At 50.5% G+C, this 25,843-nt stretch overlaps 1 protein-coding gene across 1 annotated transcript in view; it reads left to right on the forward strand.

The window, feature by feature from the left end:
* The window catches only part of ACIN1 (apoptotic chromatin condensation inducer 1), a gene marked incomplete at its 5' end in the record, with an annotated part of 34,978 nt that overhangs the window by 1,738 nt on the left and 7,397 nt on the right, over window positions 1–25,843 (forward strand). The window contains 8 exons of the mRNA XM_083581963.1: window positions 4,027–4,092; window positions 4,394–4,505; window positions 11,698–11,786; window positions 11,908–13,179; window positions 15,014–15,256; window positions 15,407–15,507; window positions 19,504–19,642; window positions 25,434–25,479. Coding sequence (XP_083438089.1) covers window positions 4,027–4,092; window positions 4,394–4,505; window positions 11,698–11,786; window positions 11,908–13,179; window positions 15,014–15,256; window positions 15,407–15,507; window positions 19,504–19,642; window positions 25,434–25,479 — 2,068 coding nt within the window. The remainder of the gene's footprint in view (window positions 1–4,026; window positions 4,093–4,393; window positions 4,506–11,697; window positions 11,787–11,907; window positions 13,180–15,013; window positions 15,257–15,406; window positions 15,508–19,503; window positions 19,643–25,433; window positions 25,480–25,843) is intronic.

A 25,843-nucleotide genomic window follows, 5' to 3' on the forward strand; every position in this document is an offset into this window, starting at 1 on the left:
CTTCCTTGACTTAAATTCTGTGATCATGATAGTAACACCTGCTGAGTTCATGGCAGAGGTAAGATTTGAACCCAGGGCTTTCCTGCTTCACTGTTGAATCTCTTGGGTTACAGTAGCTGTCTGTCCTCTGGGTATCAGCGCTTTTCTGGCTGCTTAGAGTGTAGTACTATGCCAGTTTTCCAATTTGTGAATAAGCCCTGATGTGCTTGGTGCACCTTTGTGCCACGTAAATTAATCAAAGCCTTTGGTGTGTAGCTGCAAATTTGGATTATAGAAGCATACAAAGAACCTAGCTGCTGGATCAGGGCACAGGCCCAGTTAGTTTAACGTCCTGTTCTCGCTAGTCTGGTGTCCTGTTCTCCAGCAGATGCCCAAGGGAAGGCTGCAGGCAAGACCTGGACGCAACAGCACTCTTCCTACTTGAGTCATACCGCCTCTTGACAGTGGAGCTAGACCATAGCCATATCCTTCATTATAAGGCAGTGTGATGTAACACATAGAATTGTAGAGTTGGAAGGGACCACAAGGATCATATAGTCTAACCCTTTTGCCCAACCTGGGGCTCAAACCCACAACCCAGAGAGTAAGAGTCTCTTGCTTAAGAAATGGGCCCTCAAATGCAGGTTTGAGTTGAAAGTGGGTCCAGTGTCCGGAAGGGTTGAAGACTATTGGTGTAACAGGTTACTGTGTTGTACAGTGATACCTCGGGTTACATATGCTTCAGGTTACATACGCTTCAGGTTACAGACTCCACTAACCCAGAAATATTACCTCGGGTTAAGAACTTTGCTTCAGGATGAAAACAGAAATCGTGCTCCGGCGGCGCGGCAGCAGCAGGAGGCCCCATTAGCTAAAGTGGTGCTTCAGGTTAAGAACAGTTTCAGGTTAAGAACAGTTTCAGGTTAAGAACCGACCTCTGGAACGAATTAAGTACTTAACCCGAGGTACCACTGTACTAGAACTGGGAGACTTGGGTTCTAATTGCCATGCACCCGTGAAGCACATTTGGGGTCAGTATCTCAGCCTCACCTACCTCACAGGGTTGTTGTGAGGTTAAAACAGGTGGCGTACGAGTTCGCTGAAGGAAGGGCAAGACAGAAATGTAACAGGCAACATGGGGCTGTGTGTGGTGAGTCAGTTACGTGTTACATGAATCCTATTTGCACTTACTTCATTGCACATGCGTGATTCTTTCTGCGTTAATAGACTCTGTCTGGGCGGGAGTCAGGTCTTAATTTGAGCTGCAACTTGTTAGGATTCGGGGCTGAAAGTACTGAGAGAGCCCACCATGGAACCTGCAGGGTGCTCATAAAGAAGAGTCGCTCTTCCATCAGTGACTACAACCAGCCTCACGTCATTGGGATTAAAAAGAGAGGCTGCCAGGTGGGCTTGAGCCCCAGTAACTCTCTTTGTAAAAATTAGCCATTGGTGGAAGCGCTGAATTAGGCAAGGCTTGCGCTACACAATCAGTAACTTCTCTTGAGAATTACTTGTGCTTAGATACAATGCAGTTGCATTTTCCGAGTGTCAGTATGTTTCTGGCTGGCACTGTAAATTCCCCCATCTTTGTAAAGAACTCGCTTCCTCCTGTATTCTGCATGTTTTCTGTTGATTTGTTCTTCTGGCTGGAGTAATTTGGCCCCCAAGAGATTCGGTCAATTGACCAAATGAAAGTATCTTTAAAGATAGTTAAAATAGTGACCAACAGGTTGTATGTGAAGTTCAAAACAAAAATTAGACGGCTGTCATTTGTTGAAGAATATATATATTTATTAGATGCACGTTTCCCTCAAGGAACTCAGTGTGGTGTACATGGTTATCCTGCCATTATATCTGCACAACAACCCTGTGAGGTAGGTTAAATTGAGGGCATTTAATAGGCCCAGCATCACCTAATGAGCTTCATTACTGAGTGGGGATTTCAGCCTAGATCTCCCTGGCCCTAGTCATGAGATCATACAATAGTACAGTTGGAAGCGATCCTGAGGGTCATCTAGTCCAGCCCCCTGCCAAGTCTCCAAACTCTGCTCACTAGGCATTAGCTTTTGTTGCCGATTACTTCTTGTTGCCCCCGTTTGAAGATGCCTGCAGTTAATAGGAAGTGTTCACTATAAGAAGCATTGCTTTTTTGCTCTTGGGTTTTGCAGGCGTAACATGACAGTGTACTGAAATTTTAAAAAGTAAACACCTTTACATTAGAGAGCCAGTGTGGTGTAGTGGTTAAGAGCGGTAGTCTCGTAATCTGGGGAACCGGGTTCGCGTCTCCGCTCCTCCACATGCAGCTGCTGGGTGACCTTGGGCCAGTCACACTTTTCTGAAGTCTCTCAGCCCCACTCACCTCACAGAGTGTTTGTTGTGGGGGAGGAAGGGAAAGGAGAATGTGAGCCGCTTTGAGACTCCTTAAAGGGAGTGAAAGGTGGGATATCAAATCCAAACTCTTCTTCTCTTCTTCTACATTGGCATTTAGAGCCTCATGGACTATTTGCCCATGGTCAAATAATGAGCCAACTAACAATAGACCAGTGCACCAAGCCTACTTCTTGCCACTGTTTTAGTCGATGTTCTGAGTTTCAGGCACGAGTGGAAATTTGTCCTTGTTTTCATCACTGAATGACACGGATACCTGCTTTCAACTTTCTTATTATAGTAGACCTCATTCTGTGTGTGCAGAAGGGGTTGTCATTGCTTCTGATTAGGTAACTTTTTTGGGGTGGGGGAAGATGGCCCTTTTGCATTTAGGTTGGCTGGGTTGGAGTGGAGCCTCTTCCCAGGTGGAAGAGGCTACACTCTGGCTTTAAATCAAGTTTAGTTACCATTAGATCAACCCTAGTCGCTCCAGAGATTTTGGACTACAACTCCCATCTACCACGGTCAGCACAGTCACACTGGCCAAGGTGAATGGGAGATGGGGTCCAAAAAGCTGGAGGGCGCTGGGTTGGGGAAGACCACATTAGCTGCTGTAGGAAACCAGGATTTATCTGAAAAGCACACAGAATATTAAATGAGCCTCAGCGTCATGACTTTGGTTTTTCTTCTTTCAAAGCCAGTTATTATGACCTACCTGAATGGATTGTTGTGCAGATAGAGGATAACATTTTGTATCGTCTTTTGCAAATGAAGAAGTGTGCTGCAAATGATTAGCTGTTGCAGAAACTTCCGTGATGCATCTGGCAGGGTTCTGTGTGATGAGAGATGACTTGGGTGGTGTACATGTTTGGTGCTGTACGGATGTGCTGTTTCAGTGAGATGTTGACAAGTTAGTAGCTAAATATCTTACCATGAATCGCATGTGAGCTTCCTCTGAAGATATCTGATGAAGGTTGGATGTGTAAAAATGTCAACTGGAGTCTTGAGTTCCAGGCTGGTGGCATGGGTGGTTTCTGACATGGGATAATTGAGTCCATTTCTGATCAAGCTGACATCTGTGGATTCAGCTGGATTGTACTAAATCCTAGTGAGATTAATTACATTCAATAAGAGGCGCAAAAGAAGTGGTGCAAAATTATTAAGTAATGACTTCTGATTCACCATTGTGTGTTGGTGGAAAGGCATGCAGTGATTTGGAGGAGCCGTTGTGTTAGGACTTGGAGACCTGGGCTTATTGTGGGGTATGAAGGAGAAGTTGGCCTTGGACAGGTCACAAGAGCTGGGGTGGGTAGGGTGGTTTGGATTTCTTGAGTCAGGTTGCTGAGTGAGGGTTGGGGTGAGTTTAGGAAATGCAGGGTTGGGTTCAAGGCTAATCCTCGCTGAGAAAGTGACAGACGAATGCTGGGTTTAACTCACGGAACTGAGAATGGATTGGATGCTTGGTTATTGGACGTCTTGAGAAACTGGTGTAACTCCGGTTGTATCCTTTATGGCTTAGCATATGGAAGATGGTTCTTGATGGACTTTGGGATAGGGTGTTTTTTCTAAAAAAGAGAGATGGTGATTAGTATGTTTGGGGCATGGACCAGCCTTGGGTGCCACCAAACTTCTGGGCAGTGTGAGATTATCTGATCTGATATCTCCCTTTTTTCATTTCAGGCCCTGATGCTCGAAAACCTCCAGAAGCACTCAACCCCTCACACCACCTTCCAACCCAATTCCCAGGTGAGAGCTGCCCTGGGTGGTTGTGCTACATTGAACTGGCTGCAGGGAGCGCATCCCTTTCCCTTTTGTCTCTCTGCAGCTGGCCCTGAAAGTCCCGCGATAATTGTGTGTGCCCAGTTCCACTCCTGTCCCCACAGCTGCAGCGTGAATTTAGGGGCTCCTCAGCTTTACACCTAGGCTTGCTTCCCTGGAGTTTGTGCCTTCCCATTCTGACTTGCTAGATCCACCATAACTGCCTAAGGTTGGGGTCGAAACCCTTGCCCTCCTTGTAAGGCCCACTTTCTCTATTGTGTCCTGTCAGATTGGCGAGGAGATGAGTCAAAACAGCTTCATCAAACAGTACCTGGAAAAGCAGCAGGAGTTGCTGAGGCAACGTCTGGAACGGGAAGCTCGGGAAGCTGCGGATTCAGAGAGTGAGTATAATGAGCCCCGTTCTCTCTCTCTTCTGATTCTCCACCCCAGTAAGACTTGGGAGGCTGGCTGCCTTTCAGAACCAAAGAATTAAGGCACATTCCTGTATTGCTGTTGTTGGCTTTTAATTCTGTAACCAAAGAGCCGGAACGGAGCCCACACTTCTGGCTAACAGGAACTCTTAAGTCTAATTGGTAGCCAGCATATCTTTTGCCTGCTGCGGATGTTTGGAATGGAACCAAAATGGATGTCTTGGAATGGTTTGTGTTCTGAGCAGTCGTATTGCCTACCCTGGAGCTCCTGTGGCATTTGGAAGCTTGTGCCACTTTTGAAAATACTGATTTTGTTCATTCCCAGTTAGTGGCACTTTCCACAATATTTGTATTACACAAGAGTCTGTGGTCATTTTAGGTGGAAAAGAAAAATGGTACAAATGTTTCATCCTGTTCCATGAAGAAACGGAGGCTCTGACAATTCGAAACATACAAAGAGAAGTCTGTGAGGTTACAGACAGCTGCCTTCTTTTCTTTCCTCCTCCTCCTCCTTTATATATTTATTTATACCCTGCTTTTTTACCTGACGGGAGTCAAGGCAGCTTACAGATGAAAACAAGAACCACTAAAATCATAGAAAAGGCAATTGTTAAAATACAGTGGTACCTCGGGTTACAGACTCTTCAGGTTACAGACTCCACTAACCCAGAAATAGTACCTCGGGTTAAGAACTTTGCTTCAGGATGAGAACAGAAATCGCGCGGTGGCAGCAGGAGGCTCCATTAGCTAAAGTGGTGCTTCAGCTTAAGAACAGTTTCAGGTTAAGAACGGACCTCCAGAACGAATTAAGTTCTTAACCCGAGCTACCACTGTACAATTAAACACTGATAGAATTAAAGCTATACAGTGGTACCTCTGGATGTGAACGGGATCCGTTCTGGTGCCCTGTTCACATCCTGAAGCGAACGCAACCCACGTCTGTGCGGGTCGCGATTTGCCGCTTCCGCGCATGGCGTCATTTTGAGCGCAAGCGGCGAAACCCGGACGTGGTGTGCTCCTTTACTTCTGGGTCGCCGCGGAGCGCAACTGGAAAAGGCTTAACCTGAAGCGACTTCAACCCGAGGTATGACTGTATAATCTAAAAAATCTGTTTAAAACATACCAATGATTGCAATGAAAACAGCATGATACAAGCAGTAAATTCCCAAAAGCCTGTTGGAAGAATAAAGTCTTCACCTGCCAGCAGGACAGCAAGGAAGGAACCTGACTAGCGTCTCTAGGGAGGGAGATCCAAAGTATGGGAACCGCCACTGAGAAGGCCCTCTCCTGCATCCCCACCAAGCATGCCTGTGAAAGTAGGGTGCTTCCTCCCTCCCTCTCTTTCTCTCTTCCTTCAGTTTATATGCCACCTTTCCCTCCCAAAGGAGCTCAGGGCAGCAAGCACATCAGTAATAAAAACATTTGAAAACACATTTTAAAAATAGTTGAAAACATTATCTCAGCCAGTGACTGTCAGGAACAGTGTTTTTCAGTCATCAAACGCCTAGGTAAGCAGGGTTGTTCTCAAGTTCCTCCTGAAAGTTAATAATGATGGATCCAGGTGCAACTCACCTGGAAGGGATTGTAGGGGCCGAAATACAGTGGTACCTCGGGTTACATACACTTTAGGTTACATACGCTTCAGGTTACAGACTCCGCTAACCCAGAAATATTACCTCAGGTTAAGAACTTTGCTTCAGGATGAGAACAGAAATCGTGCCCTGGCGGCGCGGCGGCAGCAGGAGGCCCCATTAGCTAAAGTGGTGCTTCAGGTTAAGAACAGTTTCAGGTTAAGAACAGACCTCCAGAATGAATTAAGTATTTAAGCCGAGGTACCACTGTAGTTGATATTAAGGAAGGCACTCTTTTAGTTACTGACAAGTCTGCAATTCTAACCCCAAAGAGTGACCAAAAAATTCAGAAAAATTGTGTTAAGTTCCAAATTAAGGAATTGGATAAGAACACTGAAAGATCAAGAAATATTTTGCCTGCGGAAAGAAAAATTGATAAGAAGATTGAAATGATGGGCAAAAAGGTGGAGGAAAGGATGTTGTCATTTTTGTCTGCTGACCGCTGTTTTTAAATCCTTATGGGTGTCTCTATTGAAAGGCAGGTTATAAATTCCGTATAGAAAACAAGTAAATATGTAACTTGGAACACAAACTTTGATGACCTGGCACGTTAAATGGGTCCTTGGAAAAAGCCCCTAGTAAAAAAGCAAAGGGACTGTTAAAATGAAGTTGATGAGTTAGAAAACGTTTTGAGGAGAAACAGCTTGTTCTTGTGGAGTGTTTCTGATGAAACAGAGGGCAAACAGCTGGTACTCTCCAGTAAATTATGGGTTCGTATTCTGCACATTTACTGATGGACAAGATAGCATGGAAGTTTTATATCAGGTGTCAGAATACTGTTGACTGACCATGACAGTTATTAATAAAACTTTCAAGATAGCGATATAAAACCATTAAGTAGTTTATGTTACTTAAAATCAGAGGTTGTGATTAACGAAGGTCATGTTTAAGTCTTCCTTCCTCAGGGATACTGCAAGAAGAAACGTGTTGAAATTTGTGGTTGTGCAACAGGATAGGCATCAATAATTGGTGTGTTTCTCCCTCTAAATGAATTGCTTCTTCATGCCCCATTAGGATAGGCAGTGTATGTTTGTTATTGAGAAGAAGGTCAGTTATTTATTGTCCGCTTTAAGAAATTTGGAAATAACTTTGAAGGACAGTTTATTTATTTATTTTTTTAAAAAACACCTTTGTTGCTATAAAAACACAATCATCTTGTGAAGCTTAGGTGGGCATCTTGTTGAGCAGTGCAAAGAGCCGTTTTTGGCTGATGAGGTCAAAGGCCCTTGTCAGGTCTATGAAGGCGATAAAGAAGGGCGCCTCTTCTCTCGGCAATACTCCTGCAGCCGGAACAGTGAGAAAATCACATTGGCTGCTGACCTCTGAGCTCTAAAGCTGTATTGTGACACGGGATAGATTCTGTCAGTGAATGACTGTAATCTGTAGAGAACCACAGCGAAGGTTTTCCCCACAATACTCCACAGGGAGATCAAAATATATCAACGCAGTTTCCAGTAATACCTATATACAGTCCTTTTTTTCTTTAAAATAATGTTTAGGGGTACTCTCGTTTTGACTCAAGAAAATCACCATTTTATAGTTCAAATCGGGGGGAAATAAATACAGTAAATGGACAAAAGTACAAAGATTCACAAAATGTTTAGGGGTATGCGTACCCCTGCCTCTCCTCTCTCTATATATTTATTTACTTTTCCAAGTTTTGAAATTTACAAACCATTGTCAAACAACCAAAACAAAAAGAGAATTCCATAAATTCCCATGGACTTCCCTCCTCCCCTTTGTGGGTCCTAGTGTTAACCTTTTTCCTCCTGCATCTTCTCTACTAATACAATTCTATTAAATCTCCATTACAACCGTAGTCCAACGTTAACGACAAGTATCATTCCGATCCTACTACTAATTTTAATTGTTTACAATGATTTTTAAGATAAATTATATATTTTCCCCATTTCTTGCTAAAATGTTGGTCTTCCTGATTCCTAATTTTTCCCCGGTCATTTTTGCCATTTCAGCATAGCCCATCAATTTAATGTGCCATTCTAAAATAGCCAAGTTTTCAGCAGGCATTTATAGGTTGAAACAGAAGGCACCTGCTGAATCCCTGTTGGCAAAGCATTGCTCAGGACTGGGCCAGTGACACTAAAGGCTCTTTTTCATGTTGATGTCACGTGAGCCTCACCAACTCTGGGGCAACCTAGGTTTGCCCATAACCCAGATTTTAGAATTAGGGGGATGAGTGCAGCAAACCTTGCCCTCAATCACTCCCTCCCTCCTTTCTCCTCCTCCAAAATAGCCATGGGAAAATCAGAGCCTTCTGCTTCCATTTCAGACATTACATCGGAACCCTAAACCATGTTTTATCTTAACCATGGTTTGCTGAAATAAGTCACTTTCTTAAATGCCGGGTTGTATCTAACTAGGTTCTACTCATGGTAGACCTGTTGGAATTAGTGGACCTACATTAGCCATCTCCACGAATGTCAACTTCCTACATGGCTGACTTTGGATGCATTTGCAGTTTCAACAAACCACGGTCAAGATCAGCTTTGGCTTCTCAGGTTTGGGTGACACAGCAAGGTGTGGTTGATCTACAATGGAAGTGATGCTTCCAAACTCCTCCCTGCAGCTTTGATTGATCGATTGAATTTATATACAGTGGTACCTCGGGTTAAGTACTTAATTCGTTCCGGAGGTCCGTACTTAACCTGAAACTGTTCTTAACCTGAAGCACTAATTTAGCTAATGGGGCCTCCCGCTGCTGCCGCGCCGCCGGAGCACTATTTCTGTTCTCATCCTGAAGCAAAGTACTTAACCTGAAGCACTACTTCTGGGTTAGCGGAGTCTGTAACCTGAAGCGCATGTAGCCTGAAGCGTATGTAACCCGAGGTACCACTGTACCGCCCTATGCCCAGAGGTCTCATACTTGGGGGAGGGGAACACGTGGACCCGAGATTCTCCGTTTCTCATTCTGATAATGCTGAACTGCTATTTAGCATCACATCTGAATCGACCCTGCAACTCTAGGTCAGCGGTGGGGGAATTTGGGTCCAGGTGCTAAACGTGGCCTCCTGTCCCTCTGCATTTGGCCCTGAGAATCCTCGCCAGGCCACGTTCCTTGCTGACCTTGCTTCTCACTCTGAGCATTTTTGCCTGCCTGGAATGTGTCCTTGAGCTCTCGCTTGTTTGGGTGGAGGATAGAGAGGTATGTGTGTGGAAGCTAAACTCCTGTGCAAAGGAAAAATTTACACTCCTTGCTGCACCAGCTTTTTGTCTCTGGTATGTTGTCCTCAAAAGGTTGCTTAGAAGGGAATGGGGCCACCCCTGCTCTAGGCAATTCTGATTTAAAACCAGATGTAACCGTGTAAAAGGTCTGACGGAATGATATTAAGCCAGATTTTCATCGCTCTGTAATACAGACATCTTAGGAGACGGTCAGATTCAGACATGATGCAGCAAGATTGCATTAGTTAATTACGGAAATGGATGGACTATGACAAATGGCATTTGGAAAACATGAACCATTCGGAGCTGGTTACAATATTCTGATGCCATTATTGAGAGTCTGGGTTGTTACGGGCATGATAGATATTACAGTACATGTTCTGTAGGGTCGGCTGCAATTTTGAAAAGTCTTAAGTAAAGAAAAAGGGGGAAAAGATGTACACTATGTATGCTCCATGTTGTTTTCCTTGTTATAGCACAGCTATGCAACTGCAGGGTTAATGTGCTTTTGCCTCACCTCTCAATTGCTAAGAAACATACTCATGCAGTTGATTCCAGAGTGTGGATTTGAGTGTCTAGCTCAGGGGTATGCAAACAAAGGCCCGGGGGCTGGATCCGGCCCAGTGGCCTTCTAAATCCAGCCCGCCGGCTGTCCGTGAATCAGCAAGAGTAGAATGTGTCCTTTTATGTAAAATGCATCTCTGGGTTATTTGTGGGGCATAGGAATTCGTTCATCCCCCCCCAAAAAAATATTCTGGCCCCCCACAAGGTCTGAGGGACAGTGGACCGGCCTCCTGCTGAAAAAGTTTGCTGACCCCCGGTCTAGCTTTTTAAAAGGTGTGTGCTCTTTACCCGCTCAGAACGTGGCTCCCGTGTACCTGACTTCCAGAGAAAAAGAGGGCAGGAGGAGGTGCCCCAGACAGACAGGCATTTGCAAACCTCTAGGCACTCATCCAGTTTCTCTGTTTGGAAGATGTGTTTGCACACGCTTCTGCTGCAGAGGGATTTGGGTGACCAGGGGGACGAGGTGGTGGTGTTGCTCCCTCCGAACAGCTGGGCAACATTCCACACCTTGAGGCTTAAGGCGATGCCCTGTTAGATGCCCTGTTAGCACATCCGTTTCCTTCCATGCCTGCTGATTGTCAAGGTTGATCAAAGCTTTTGTTCAGAATGTGAATTATCAGTAACTATTGTTCCACTAGATGTACATAGATCAGAGGCGAGCCAGTGTAAGAGTGTTTACACACCCGCACACCCACCAGGGAGAAGAGCAACTTCTGGCTATGCCTCCACATCTGCTCTCACATCAGCCAAAATGGAGAGGCATGGCAGAGGGGAATGTTTGCTCCTAGCCGTGTGTGTGTGTGTACACATACACACATACTCACACGGCTTGTGTATGTCATTGCTTGCTTGAGTATTACGAGAGGCTTCTGGTAGTACACATGTTGGCAGTAATCAGGAAGACCCATGTCTGGGGGGGGGGCAGACTTATCTGCTTACCATGCAGAAGGCTCAGTCCCCAGTGAAATCTCTAGGTAGGGCTAGTCCGTGTACTATTATAATTATTTCTTCTACTGTTATTGGTAGTGTAGCATCATCATTGTTCAATTTATTGCCCACCCTTCGTCAGCAGATCTCTGGGCAGGTTACAGCAACTTGGAACTCAGCCATCACAACCAATTAGAATTCAATTTTTAAAACATATAAAACCAGTGACGGTCACAGGAATAGAGTAGGTAATACCGAGATTGATGGACCAATGTTCTGAGCTGTTACCAGGCAGCCTCCTCTGCTCCTAGGGTCAAAAATGAAGGTACTGGGGTGGGGTTGGAGCCCTTTGGGGGGGGGGCGAATGGATTGGCAGCCGATCTGTTTGCTTTGTGAAGATGCAATCGAGACGGCTAAACGAAAGAAAGTCCTTCCTCACGCAGTGGAACTATGGAACTCCCCCCCCCCCCACAGGAGGCAGTGATGGCCAGAAGGGAAGAGGAAATCATGGCATGCCTCCAGCATGGCCGTCCACTTGGATGGCTTTAGAAGAGGAGTGGACAAATTCACGAAGAATAAGATGGCTACTAGCCATTATGACTGTGCTTTGACTCCATGGTCAGGGAGAGCAATGCTTCTGAGTACCATTTGCTGGAAACCAGAGGAGGAAAGAGGGATCTTGTGTTCGAATCCTCCTGGCAGGTTTCCAAAATGCCTCTGGTTGGCCACTGCGAGAACACAATGCTGGACCTTGTGCCTCTCCCAGCTGCCACCTGAGCTGCCCTTGGGGTGGCCTACCTTGTGTGGGAAGCCATTTCTGGCCTGACCTGCTGACGGTTCTCCCCTTCCTTTGCCAGGCAAAAGCTGCATTGTGTCACGGGAGAGGGAAGAATCTGATGAAGAAGGGCCAAGAAGACCGGAGCAGCACCCCACCCGGGTCAGGCAGGTAAGTGGCCGTGGCGCGGGTTGAGGGAGGTCAGCGTGGGGAGGTGCCTGTGAGGCATTTGCCCCAGGAGGGGCTGGTGTGGAGCTGCTGGAGGCATGCTGTGATTTCCTCTTCCCTTCAGGCCAGAGCTGTAAAGACCCCAGGAGCCGCTCATGCCCCAAGCAGCGAAGAGCGAGAGACGCCTCTCAGGAGTCGGAGGGCAGCCCAGAGGGCTCCTGTGAAAGAGGAGGAGGAAGAGGAGGAGGAGGACGACGAAGAGGACGACGACGAGGATGACGACGAGGAGGAAGAAGAAGCTGCCGTGTTGCCGGCCAAACAGACGCCGAAGGGGCAGGCTGAGCCCGGCGTCCCAGCTCCCCTGGAGAAGGGCGCATGCCAGCCTTCCCTGCCCATTGCCCCACAGGCCCAGCCAAAAGAGGCCACGGCCCAAACCCCGGACACCCCAGTTTGCGGAGCAGCCATGCCACTTCTCCCACCCTCAAAGGGCCTAGCAGAGGCTGAACCCGCAGCCCCAGAGTGCAGGGAAGAGCAGCCAGCAACTGTGACGCAGGAGGGGCCCCGGGAGGAAAAGAGGGGCCCTGAGATGCCAGGGCCTCCAGAAGAGGCAGAGCCCGTCGAGGCCGCAGCCCAGCTACCCGAAGCATTAAAGGCGGAGGTGGCCAAAGAAGCAGGGCCTTGCCTGGAAGAAAGAGGGGCGACTGCCCCCCGCGAGGCACAAGGGGAGCAGGGGGTGGGCCTGCGGGGGTGGGGGGCCCCTGCGGCCCCTCTGCAGCCCCAGCAGGTGGTGGCAGAGGAGATCCAGAGAGATGAGGATCAGGAGGAAGCAGCCGAGGCCCTGAAGACTCTGGAGGAAGAGACAGCAGCTGCCGCCGCCGCCCTGGTCCAGGACTCCCCTTCCCCTCCGCAGCTGACGGAAGCACAACACGCCCAGCAGGATGACGGGGGCGAGGAGCCCCCTCCCCCTCTCTTGACCAAGGAGGCCCCCGGGCCCAGCCCTGCAGAAGACGAAGAGGCCCCCCCTCAGCTCTCTCAGCCATCTCCCCCCGCTCAGGAAGTCCCAGCCGCCGCTGCCAGCCCCGGCCCCCCGGAGGAACGGCCCGGCCACCCGCCATCTCCCCTGCAGCGCCCGCGGGAAAGGCCCGCGGGCTCCAGCTCCTCCCGCTCTTCCTCCTCCGCATCCAGCTCCTCCAGGTCCCGCTCTCGCGGCAGCTCGCAGCCTCGCTCCCGCGCCAGGAGGCCCCGCTCCGGCTCCTCCGAGTCGCCCGCCAGGAAGCGGCGGGCCTCGGGGTCCCTGTCCCGCTCTGGCTCCGAGCGGCACAGCAGCTCCTGCTCCAGGTCTCGCTCCAGGTCCCGGTCCCGGTCGCCTTCCAGCAGCGGCGGCAGCAGCAGAAAGGTGAGTGCCCAGTTTCTTCCTGAGTCACTTGAAGGCAAGAAAGCTGGGCTTCCCACACTGGATTATTGTGTCTGTTCAGGATCACAGATTCAGTCCTGGTTGGATAGTCCCATTGTGCAATTTTTCCAGAGAGCCAGAGTGGTTTCTTGAACACCTGCCCGCACCCCTCTTCCTCTGCCTAGTACTTTTCTCCTTTCCTGTAGGATTCGCGTCTTACATTATTACCATTTCAACCTGTTGAGGGCACCTTTCCCAGCAGGAAGGATTTGAATCCAGCTCTCCTCCACTTCAGCTCAGTCTTTTTATCCATGGGGGCCACCAGGGTTTTCGTGTGTGGTTCCCCACCCCCTTCTCGTTGTTGTTGTTTTAATTAGGGAAATGAGAATCAATACATTTGGCAGGTGTTTCAAAGCACCTTGTAATTAGCCAGCCCCTTGGTCATCAGTGGTGTGTATAAGTGCCCTTTCTCTGTTGTGGCAGCTTCCCCTAGGCCAGTGACCCCAGGTGTTCTTGGACTACAACTCCCATCCCCCCCAGCTCTGCCTTATGGGAGTTGTAGTTCAACAACATCTGGGCACCCTGAGTTGAAGAACACTGCTCACTTACCAGGCTACAAGCCGCGTTCCCATACTTGAGATTATCCATTGTCTTCTGCTGCTGCTTAGCAGCCTTTGGGCTTCAAACAGTAGGTGACGTTTCCAGAGCAACAGGGCAGTGTTTTTCTCCCCTGGAAACGTGCTCAATTCTGGTCCTTCCCTGACTTCTGGGCAACGAATGCGCTCCGACGGGGTGAAACAGGCCCATGGCTAGCAGCTCAGCATTTGATCTCTGTGTCTAGATGCTGCCCCCTGCTTAAATCACCAGAGCCTTGTTTGAAGCTGCTGTGAGACTGGGCATTTGGGGAGTGTCTGGCTCAAAGCAAGATGCTGCTTAAGAACAAACAGGCATTCCTAGCTCAGGGCAAGCTAATCCATGGGAGATCATGGGCGGAGCTTGGCCAACTAGAAGCTGCCAAGCTTCAGGCGCCACCACTTGCCTCTGGCCAAATTTTTCAGTCCCTGGTGTAAGGCAGAGCTTGCCTTGAAGAACTTAAAAATATGCGTTGTAAGTCTTGCATGAAAACTGAATTTGCACCGGGCGTTTGAAACCCAGGGGGTGTGTGGAAGAGGGGTTTCTTTTTCTTCAAAAAAGAAAAGCAACAATCCTGTCTCAGTGCATTATTTGTTTTCTTGTCCATATTTAAGGATTCATAACTTTAGGTGCTGGGCTGTTCTGTCCACACAACCATTCTCAGTAGCTGTTAGCTATAAAGCATATTCAAGAGCGCTGAGAGCTATGAGCCTCTTGTGAGCACTGCCGTATTGATAGTCATTTTATTCGGAGCGATCTAAAACTTGCTTTAAAAATCATTTGTGCTAGTAAAAAAAAAGTAGCCCCACCTTGCTGGCAGGCAGCTTTAAAAATCAAATAAAATACATGTGCAAACGGCAAGCATCTTAAGGGGTGTTCCCTCTTTAATGGGAGAGCCAGGGCTTTTCTGAAATTATACCGGCTGTGACACATTGGTGAATCATCATCTAAAAGCAAAGAAAGCATGTTCCCCCAAACTATTATTCTTTCTCAGGTTGCGGATTTAATCAATTAATTGACTGGCTCAGTTTACTTTCCTTTAATCCAGTCACAAGCTTGCTTCGTGATTGCGCCTTCCCCGGCTTGTGAGCAGCAGGGGAGATGTGTCTGTGGATTATTTCTCATTTCAATGCAGCCTTCCTCAGGTGGACAGGCTGGAGCCGGCCATCTAAAAAAACCAAACCACCTGTTTTTCTGCTTTCAGTCCCGTAGCCCTGAAGCCTCAAGGGATGGTAGCAGCTACCCCCACACCAAAGAGACCTCCCCGACAGGGGAGAGCCCCCCACGCCACAGCCCGCAGACCCAGCAAGATGGGTCATCAAGCCCAAGGGAAAAGCGAAGAAACACCCTTCCCCTGCCTTCGGAGCCCCAGAGACACCCCAGCCATGGCCAGGAGCAGGAACAGCAGGAAGAGGAGGAGGAGATGGAGATGACAGTTCCAGAGCGAGTACGGAATGGGGGAGAGGAAGGGTTTCAGGGTGGGGTGCCTGCTCCACACGAGCATCGTTTTTGGAGGGGGGGGTGCATACAGGGCGGGGGAGGTGTTGAGACCCTCACCGTGTGGCCTCTTCCTGCTAAACTAAGCCTTTCCCCACAGGGCAGCCCAGAGCCCCCCACTCCAATGGAGGCCAGTGGCCTCGACAGCGGGGTCCCTGCCTCGGAGCCACACCGCCCGTCCGAACAGCGGCACAGCGAAAAGTAAGTATCCGAGGCCGAGCGACCCGGGCGGTGGAGGGCGGAGGCTGAACAGGCCCCACATGCACCGCTGGGGAATGGGGCGCGTAGAGAAGGGAGCCTCCAGGGGCGGCAGCGGGCCCAGGAGTTCAGGTTTGGCTTGAGGCCACAACGCAGCAATGCCACACAACGCAACGTGACACAGGGCTTTGTTTGGCCCACCTTTGAGCCCCAGAACACGTGGGTGGTCAGAGGCATGCGCAGAGCGGGCTGCGGAAGGGTTCCTGGGGGAAGAGGCGATTTCATAGAATCATAGAGTTCGCCATCTGGCTCAACCCCCTGCAGTGCAGAAATTTCCAGACGAATTTACTTGTTTTAGAATTTCAGGACTGATACACTACATATTTCTAGCAGAGCTTGGTTATTTCCCTAGCAGTACTTGTTAAGTTCAGCATGATCAGGGGGTCTCTGTCTAAACCAGCCCCTGTGCGCTCCTAAGGGACAAATACCTTGCTGAGTGCTGTCAGAGGGGAGCCTCTCAGCCCTGCACAAAACGCCATCAGGGAATTAACCTGGGACCTTCTAAAGACCGCTCAGTTCTTCTCTGCCCTTCCTCATGCACCTCACTTCTGCACATACAAGGATACTTGATTTCTGGTAGAGAGATTATGCTGTTACAGGTTTTATGATTATTCAAAAGTTTTGATTTTGTTAAAGTGGTCTGTGTTCCAAGGCTGAGGGGCTGGATGGAAACCGCTGGCACGCCTTGTTAGTGTCAAGGTGTCATGGCTTCTGGATCTTGATGGTGCAGATCAACCATGGTCAGGTAGATGCTTCTGGTATCAGCAGAGCTGCTCCTCATCACCCTGGGCTGCTTGACCCCCCACTTCAGTTGGGCTAGGCCGGTAGTGTACACATGTATAGCGTTTAAGCAATTCCCATTCTGTGCTAGGTGCTGTACTCCTATCTAAAGGCTCTCCAACCCCCCAAAAAGCAGCTGCAATCTCTGCAGCAATATGCTCCAACGAAATCTCACTTCTGCTTTGGAATGGACCCGTCCGCTGGGCCAAACTGATGGTGATGGAGTTGCTTTTCAAGGGATGGCAAGGAGGAGAACCTCCTTTGACTGATATTGCACCATTGGGGTGGTGCCAGTTAATGTCTCACCGGAACAAACACAGGAAACGAATTAACTTGCAGTGGGGGGAACAATGCAACTGGTTTGTAGGGCTCAGGTGTTCCAAAAGCCAGTGCCGCCGCCCAGTTTTGTTACCTGATAGTGGCCAGGATGGGGATCCGGGGAGTCCCCCTGATGTTACTGGACTAGGTCACGGTAAGGAGAGCTGGCTGGATCAGGTCATTGGATCGTCTCTTTACCACTCTGTTCTCACAGTGGCCAACCAGATACCCCTAAGAAGCCCAGGAACCTCCCAGCATTATCCCTGAATAGTGGTCGTTGCTGACAGGGCACAATTCCCTGTTCCTGCTGTAGTGGGCAGCTCACGACCCCCTGCTGTGCTGCAGACAGGGCAGTGGAAGCCTGTTGATGCCGCTGTCAAAGGCACAGACTCTCCCAGGCAGTGAGGAGGTGGCCCCAGATGCCAAGGACCCAGACCTGGCTGGGCTGCATCCTTGACAGCCAAGAAATGTGGAAGGCTTTGCCCATTCCCCAAATGTTGCCATTCCTCCCTTCGTCAAAAGAGCAGCCCACATCCCAAAAAAGTCTCTGCAGACTGGTGGTGTTCCCCCCTTTCTTTTCTGGGGGTGACGTGGAAGTGGGGTGTTGTGCAGGGACTGGGGGAAGAAGCTGCGCTGCCGAGGCCAAAGCGTGGGTCGGGAGTGTGTGTGTCAAGGGGTGCGCGCCTTGCTTTGCTGCTTGCGCTCCCTGCAGCCTCCCATCGCCTCTCCTCCGGCGCCCACCCCCCACCCATGCCCTTTCCTCCCCCGCTATTTCTCCCCTCTCCATCCCTCCTCCTCCTCCTCCTCACTCCTCCCCAAACCCTCCCGGGGGCTGCTGGGAAAGACGGCGGCGGCAAGATGGCTCCGCCGCCTGTCCGCGGCCCCGGTGCGCTCCTGACGCTGCTTGCGCCGCTCCTGCCGCCGCCCCCGCCCGGCCCCGCGTCGCTGCGGCGCCTGCTGGACTAGAGGCGGAGCGGAGGAAGCGCCGGCCGGGCCATGCTGCTCTCCGAGAGCAAGGGAGGGTGAGACGGGGCGCCCGGCCTGGCGCAGCGCGGCCGCTGCCTCCATCCATCCATCCATCCATCCATCCTTCCCACCCACCCATTCATTCATTCATTCATTCGCCCGTCCCCTCCTCTGGCCGGCCTTCGCCCGTCGCCCGCTCCCCGCAGTCCCGCCCGGGCTCCGCCGCCTGCTGCTGCGTCCTTCCCGGCCGGGTCGCCCCGCTCTCCCTTTCCCGTTCCTCGCCCCATTCCTCCTTCCCCCGCCCCGCGCGCCTTGCTCTCCCTGCGCCATTCCCTTCTCGTTCGCCTCCCCGCTCCCAGATCTGTCCCCATCTCCTTCCCGAGCCCTCTCCTCTCTCTCCCTTCGCCGGCCGCATCCTGCTCCAAGCTCGCTGCCCCCACCCCACCCCGCGCGCAAATCCCTTTTTCTCCCCTCCATTCATTCTCCCCCCATTCATTCACTCGCCTCCTGCCCCTCCCCCTCTTCCTTTCTCTGCCTCGCTGCTCCCTTCCCCCTCTCCTCCTCCTCCTCCGGGCCCCTCTGCCATCCATTTTCTCTTCCATTCCCTTCTTGGCTTCATCCCCCCTCCTTCCCTCCGTCCCTCTGCTTTGTCATGCCCCCACCCTTTCCCCAATTCTTCCCTTTATTTGACAGGGTCACTCTCCTCCTCCAGCAATCCCTTGCTTCTCCCCTTTCTGAATGGCCCTCATTTTGCTTCATCTCTCTCTCCATCTCTCTCCTCTCGTTTTCTCCTTTCCCTGGACTCTGCCTCTACTCCCTTCCAGCTGGTCTCATCAACACCTCCCCACCACTCCCTTTGCTGTTTCTGCAAATATTTCTCCTGCCTGCTCTCCTCTTTCTTCCATTTCTTTCCTCCTCCTGTTTGCCTTCCAACTGCATACTGGCTCTTTCCCTCCATCCCCTTCAAACTGCACGTGTCTTTCTTCCCCAGACTTCTTATTTCCCATCTCCTTTCCCTCTCTCTCTGTCCGTCACTCCCTGGTCCATTCTCCCCCCTCCCCTTCCTCCCCACAGGCCTCAGTGGGGCAGGCGGTTCCCTGGTCTCTTATTAAGGACAGGCCTCTGAGGACCTATGGGGATGTTGTGATACTTTGGGGGAGGCTTTGCATGAGAGCAATTTGGGGGAGGGAGAGATTTGGTTGCGGGATTCTGTGGCCTGGAAGACAGAAGAAGCAGCCTTTGGTGACATTCTAGGGGTGAAGTGTGTCTATAAGAGCTTTAGAAGGGAGGGCTCATAATTTTGGAAAGTGTTTGTTATTTTAGGCATCTGTGGTTGATCTCTGAAAGGGAAGGGGCTGGGGCTCAGGGACTATCTTCTGACCCCTAACACCAGATGTGGGGGGAGGGGTGGCTGTGCTTTGTGCATTGGATATCAGGAAGGTACTCCTCATGTGCTCAGGCAGATTCACAGGTTCTGGGGCTGAGATTAAGCCTGGTGGGGGGGCAGTGGAGGGAGGTTCGTTGAAGGCCCAAATGACCTCTAGGAAGGTTACGTGAGTGGGGGAGAAGCTAGGCTAGTTGGAGTATATTTGTTCACAAAGGTGTTTTTTGGGGGGTTGGGGTGGCCAGGATGGAAGAAATGGGGGCTAATGGTAGCTAGAGGGAAAGAGACCCCCAAGGAGAAGGTTCCACTTGAACATTGTGGGGGAAGGTTCTACAGGGCTGTAACAAGCAGTCTTTTCCTGAGCCTCAGCCTTTTCCCCAAGGTGCTTCCTGTCTCTCAAGGAGAGATGGCTGTGTTCTTTGTACCTGGAAGTCATCATTCCCCGCCTCAAACCAACCCATAAGTGACTACTTCTCCCTCTCTCTGCACAGTGAGGAGAAGCAAGAGGTGCCCATGGAGCCGTCCGAGCCCCGACCAGAGAGCGAAGCCCCTGAGCCTGGCCCTGACGAACACCCCTCCGCGGAGCCCCCCGGACCCGACCCGGGCCCCGAAGACGAGGAGAAGAAAGAGGTAGTGTGTTGGGGCTCCGCTCGGCAGACGGGCAAGGGACCCCAGGGTGCAATGGGGCAGGCAGTCCTGAGGTCCTGTGGAAAGATGCCTAGGGGGGACTTTTGGGGGGAGACATTCCTTAGAGAGGTCAGCTATGTACCCAGCTACCACCGCAGGGTTAGTGGGAAAGGGTTAGTGGGGCTCAGACTTCCTGCAATAAGGGCTGGGTGTTTGTTCAGCTCTCAGTTCCACCCCATAACCTTGGTGGGCCGGTGCTTCTAATTTAATCCCCTCCCCAACCCAGAGCCTCCTCTCATCCCTTGTGTCCTGAAGTGCCAGGGTGCTGGGGACTTCTGGGAACACTTGTTAGCTTTGGGGTTTAAATTATTATTATTTAAATCAACCGAGAAGCACGTTTCTAGCTTGGATGCTTATGTAATAAGAGTTGCATGAACGTCTCTTGAGGAAGGTGTCCAGCGCTTTGGGGGAAGGGAGAGATGTCTCCAGCGCTCTGCAGAACTCCTTGACCTCCCTATGCACAGCTAGGAAAACCAGAATAAATTGTGTAAAAGTGGTGTGGAATAAATTATGCAAAACAAGAGGAAATTATGCAGAGATGCCCAGTTTGCATAATTTAGATGGGACTCAAGAGTTCCGCTTTCCTTGCTGCAGAATTTGGGTTTTCCGGGGGCAAAGAGTTCTGAATCCTGAGCATGGTGCACCACACTTCACCCTGCCTTAAATGTGGTGTAAATGTTTAATGCAAAATACCGTCTGCTTGGATTTACTAGATAGTGACACACACTCTTTCTCCCCATAAACTGGGCCTCCTACTGTCAGCTAGCAGCCAAACTTGGATTTTGGGAGGGTTAACTATTGATGTGTTTGCTGAATGTCATGTTATCGTAAGGTTCGTTTTGCCCACGTTCCTCCCTGCCCTGCATTTCCCAAATTTGACTCTTCCCACCCCTGAGCCGGGGCATGAACCTGGCTTCTTCCATCTCCTCTGTTCCAAAGCGGGGTGGGGTGGCTGCTCTCGGCCGGGGTGAGGCAGGGCTGTTTTAAGGACACACCCACGCACACGCACGTAACGCGAGCACACACATGCGAGACTGCTTTCTGTGCTGCTGAGAAGAGGGGAGGGTGGGGACAGGCCTTGCTACCCCCTCACCCTAAAGAGAGTTTCCCCCCACAACCCCGTTGACATTCTCCTCTGGACTCGTTTGTTCTGATCCCCGTTTTAAAGAGGCTCCAATCCACCGGGAGTGCGAAAGAGAGAGTGAGAGAGAGAGAACCGGAGAGAGAGAGCACAGACGTACTTGAGCAGGCCGCACAGACAGGTACCCGTGGAGGTGGATGAGAGATTTGGAGGGGCCACAACATACTAGGCCTCTCCTGGGACCGTTTCCGCCACCGCTCTCCACTTTGTGGAAAGCCCTCTGGCTCCGTAACCACAGAGCTTCTTGTCTGGGAGCCCCACATGCGCTGTGGCTCTTCCTGATTCCGTGGGCCTCTTCTCCTGTCCGTCAAAGAGAGCGCCATCTTGTCCTTGGGACCCGTTCTGCCTTTGGCTGATAAATAGTCAATCTCCAAAATCTTAAAGAGCGCTGCTGTTGGAATCCTGCCTGGTCGACTGTCTCAGCAAAAAGGTTCCAGCAATGTCAGGACTTTGCTGGGCACTCAGTCTCATGTTGCCCGCCTGGTGCTGTTCGGTGTCTTTTGCCGCCTTTGGAAATGTCTACGCCTCCTTCCACTGCTCAAGGTGCTTCTGCTTCGTATGAGGTTGCCTTTAAGGACTCTGTTTATTCTGCGGTAGAGTTGTCGGCCTCTGAAAACCAGACATTCTTTTGAAGTCTTCACTGCCAACGAAATGGTCATCCTGAGTTTCAGGGGCCTCCCCTCGAGAAGAGACGACTCGAGAGAGCTTCCTTCATCACCTCGGGAGCAAAAGTCCGCTTTCAGAGACTCCCAGCACGTTCTCCGTCACGCTTGGCCATCTGCGGGAAGGCCCTGGCCCAATGATACTCAGCTCCTGAGAAGCTGCAGCAGTCCGGCAGCTCCTCTGTTGAATCTGGGACTCAGCATCTTGAGAGGCTTTCCCTGAAATTTGAAGGTGGCCTCCCGTTCCAATCCTGCTGGTGTGCAGAGCTAACCAGTTTCCACACCTCTCGTTGCTCGGCATGGGTTTTTCCTCCGTTTTCTCCGCCATGCCTCAAGGACTTCCACCTCCACAGAGTTCTCTGGAGTTGCCAAGAGTTGCCTAAGAGGACTTGCTTTACGTAGGGTTCTCTGGAGGTCTTCCCCGTCAAGGACTTGGCATTTGCTGCCGTCGAGTCGCCCTGCTGCCTGCCACATGGGCGCCTCTTCCGGAAAAGGATTGTCGATGTCAGCCGTCCTCTTTCCGCACGTGGTCTGGACGGTTGCCCCGTCACGAATTCCGTTCTCCGTTGCACATGCTGACGCTTTCCGCCCGGTGTCGCAGAGCCCCTCGCCCGTCACGGGACTTTTGCTGCCATGCACCGCCGGTGGTGCTCAGCTCTCCATTGGCCCAGTCTCTGCCTGCCAAGAACTGATGCCTTAACCCTCCCCCCCACCGCACCTTGCCAGTGGGGGAGGCGCTTCTGTCTCGCCCTCTCTCCTCTGGGACACTTGGCTCCGACCACCTACCAATCAAGCGCTAGGTTCCTACCTACCACCAACCAACCACCACCTCTCTTGTCACCCAACCCAACCAAGCACGCACCTTTCAGGCCAGGGAGGGCTCGTTCCGATTGGACCAGCCGTTGCCTAGATACAGCGCACACACTGAGGTGCGATTGGCTGAACAGAAGACCCTGCCCCAGGTGTGAGAGGGTACCTGGAGCACTTGTCCTAATTTCGTTGATTTTATTGTTTGGTTTAATTTTTTTGTTTAATTAATTTTTAAAGGAAAAAAAGTATCACTTGCACCTTTCCCCCGGGGTAGGCGGGTGGGTCATGTTTCAGTTTAAATGGAGGGTTCCCTCCCCTGCATCTATTTATTTTTTTAACGATGAGGGAGCAGGGGATCTCTGGGAAACTGAGGCTAGTTCCTGCATCAACCTAGTTTGGTCCAGCCCCCATCCTTGCTCAGACTGTGGGGTACGCTATCAACAGGGTGGTACTTGACTCCCAACCACCTGCTCCCTCCATTTCCTTGGGGACCTGCTGTTTGAGGAATAAAGTGGGCGTAGAAAGGGGATGCTAGCAAGCTGGCAGTTTCTGCTCACCTGGGATAAGGAGCTGGAGGGTCTTTCGGTGTCGCTGGACTACAACTCCCATCAGCCCTGGCTGTTGGCCATGGGATGGCTGAGGCTGATGGGAGCACGAATCTCTTGACATCTGGAAGCTCCCAGGTTCCCCTATTGCTGCTTCTGCACCAGCCTCTTGGGAACAGGATTTAACGATATTCCTTAATTGGCACCAGCGCCTCCTTTATCCCTGCTGAAGCCCAATTAACTAACATGGGGCTAAAGCCACGTGGGAGCTTCCACAAAGGTTCCCTGCGGCTTGGTCCCAGGTCACCCCCATGAGATGTGAAGCTCTCCTCTCATGGAGGGCGCACGAATGATGCGGTTCCTGCCTGTGCCAGTGGCTGTGGTTAAGTGGGAGGGCCAGTCCTGGCCCTGCTGTCGCCTGGGCGCTCGGCTGCTGAGCTGCAGGGAAGCCAAGGGAGGCATTTGGTGGCTTCCAGACTCCACTGCATACAATGCAGGCCTGAGAGGGGAGCAGAATTGTGGGAGAGGATGAGAGCCCTCCTCTTCCCAGCTCAGTGCTGTTGACCAGAGACAGGAAGGCCGTTTCCCCACCCCAACCCCTAGAAAGCCAAGTGGTGGAACTTTGGAAAGGCCTCCTCTTTAACAAAGAGAATCTGTGTGAGAAACAATGCTGAATCCTAAGAGTTGGAAGGGACCCCCAGGGGCCATCTAGTCCAACCCCCTGCAATTCAGGAATCCCTACTAAAGTGTTGAGACATAGTTACATGTTCTTAGCAGATGGTCAGTCTCTGAATAATTGCCTGTTGCATCTGATAACCTAAATACACATTGCGTCCAACAACCTTGGTGTCACTGCTGTGCCTGAGCCAAATGGACTCCATGAGGACTACAAGCATTGCAGGTACTGTGGTGGCTAAAATTCATTGCCGACACCTGGAATGTTCTTTGTTCAAAAGCAGCAGCAGCAGTGGAAGCCTCTCTTATCCTGGACTTAACTTGGGCTGCCCATTTCGCCTTGCAGAAATGATGCCCATTGAAGTTGATCCTTTTTAGGATCTGCTTGTGCATATATTCCCTGCATTGCCCATTAATGTGGCACAACTGGCTTAAGAAAAGGAGAGAAGAGCCATCCATTTCTCGGCAAGGCGGTGATCAGCTAATCACAAGCCTGCCTTAAATTCTCACTGTAGCCTAGAAAAGAGTTAACAGCTCTTTGGGTTGTCGTATTCTGTGTGTGTGAAAATTTGGCAAGGTCTCAAGTACAGTAGGCCCTTCACTTGTGAGCTTGCACATTTTCTCACCAGAAGGGGCATGGTTTAAAAGCAAAATAATAAAGGTTGCCAAGCCTTGTTCAGTAACTATCATGTATTGATGCATCCAGATTTGTCCTAAGAGTTAGGGATTCTTTGTACCTGTGTTCTAGTACAGTGGTACCTCGGTTTAAGAACAATCCTGTTAACGAACGCTGCGGACAACGACCTCCGCAAAACCAGAAGTAGGTGTTCCGGTTAGCACACTTTGCCACGGAAGCCGAACACAGCTGTGGGAGGCCTCATTAGGAAAAGTTCGCACCTCCGTTCAAGAAAGCTTTGGTGTAAGAACAGACCTCTGGAATGGATTAAGTACGTAACCCGAGGTACCACTGTAATAGAATCCTTAGGCCTTGGATTAGAGTGTATGTTGTCTCAATGATACAGTTTTTTAGTATTATCTGCCTGCTTTTCAATTAAAACTTACATAATGTCAGGAAAAAATCATATAGATATATAGCCAGATAGCCAACCCACTACATTAAAACAACAAAAAAGCAGCAGTAAAATAATGCCAATCTTACACTTCTAAGATATTAAAATAGCAGACCAGATCAAATTTATAAAAGTCATATTGCATCTTCTCTTCAGAACAAAGCTAGAAAGCTGAAGTTCTGGTGCTATCACCAAGAAGTCCTGTCTCTCGTACCCACCCATCGAGACTAACTTGCATTAGTTGAGCTTCCGGCATTGCAGGGGTTGGACTAGATGACCCCCAGGGTTCCTTCTGTGATTCTAGGACAGAGAACGGGACCTCCAGTGTCAATTTGTGAGAGTCTGAGTAGGCTCATGTAGGAGCGTTGTGTTGGTCCCCTTGTGCTCATGAAGACTCAAAACGTGTTGAGTCCAAATAACACGTTTTGAGTCCAAATAAACTTCTAAGAGGCAAAAGAGCTCCTGGTTCGTAATCTGCATCCCTTTGGCAGGGACAGGATGCTTCTCACGGACAGGCTGCATTTGCCATACAGCCACCAAGGGGGGCAGAGTGAGGTGCAGGGGTTCTGCCGTCTCGACTTTATTCCTGAATCAGCAGAGGACCCTTGCCCAGCTCCCCAACTCCTCATCTGGGCCCCTGTTTCATTACTTATGCCCTCGTCTCTCCCCCCCCCTCCCCCAGGTGTGGCGGCCACTTTCCAAACCCCTGACGCTGACCTGACTACCCCCTCTATGCGGGGCTTTTTCTCTCTCTCTTTCTCTCTCCTTCCCCTTCCTCCCTTTTCTCTCTCTCTCTCTCTTTCCATTCGCCCCTTCCCTTTTCCTCTGCAGGGTTCAACTCAGCCCAAGGCCTTCAAGAGGAAGATATCTGTTGTCTGTAAGTAAAGGAGCCCTGGTCCAGCGACCACACGGGGCATCCGGACATGTTGGAGAAGGGTGGGCGTTATCCTGGGATCTCCCCCTGCCGCCACTCCAATGCAGTTCTGAGGGGAAGGGAAACCAGGAGCCATGAGCAGCCTTTGCTGCCTTTTCTGGGGTCACAGTGGATGGGTTTAGCCAGGAGAAAATCGGGATAGGCATAATTCAGGCACAGCAGGTCGGCCTTTACCCAGGTTCTTGGTCTTAGTGAGGCCAGAGGGAATTTTCCCTTACTGTTTAGGAAGAAACGTGTCGGCGTGTCTTTCTCCCCCCTGGCCCAATTTTCTCCCACTTTCCAAAGAGAAGAGCCAAGCTTCAGGTCC

Source organism: Podarcis filfolensis (genome assembly GCF_964270895.1).
Source record: "Podarcis filfolensis genome assembly, chromosome: 13".
NCBI classification, from domain to species: domain Eukaryota; kingdom Metazoa; phylum Chordata; class Lepidosauria; order Squamata; family Lacertidae; genus Podarcis; species Podarcis filfolensis.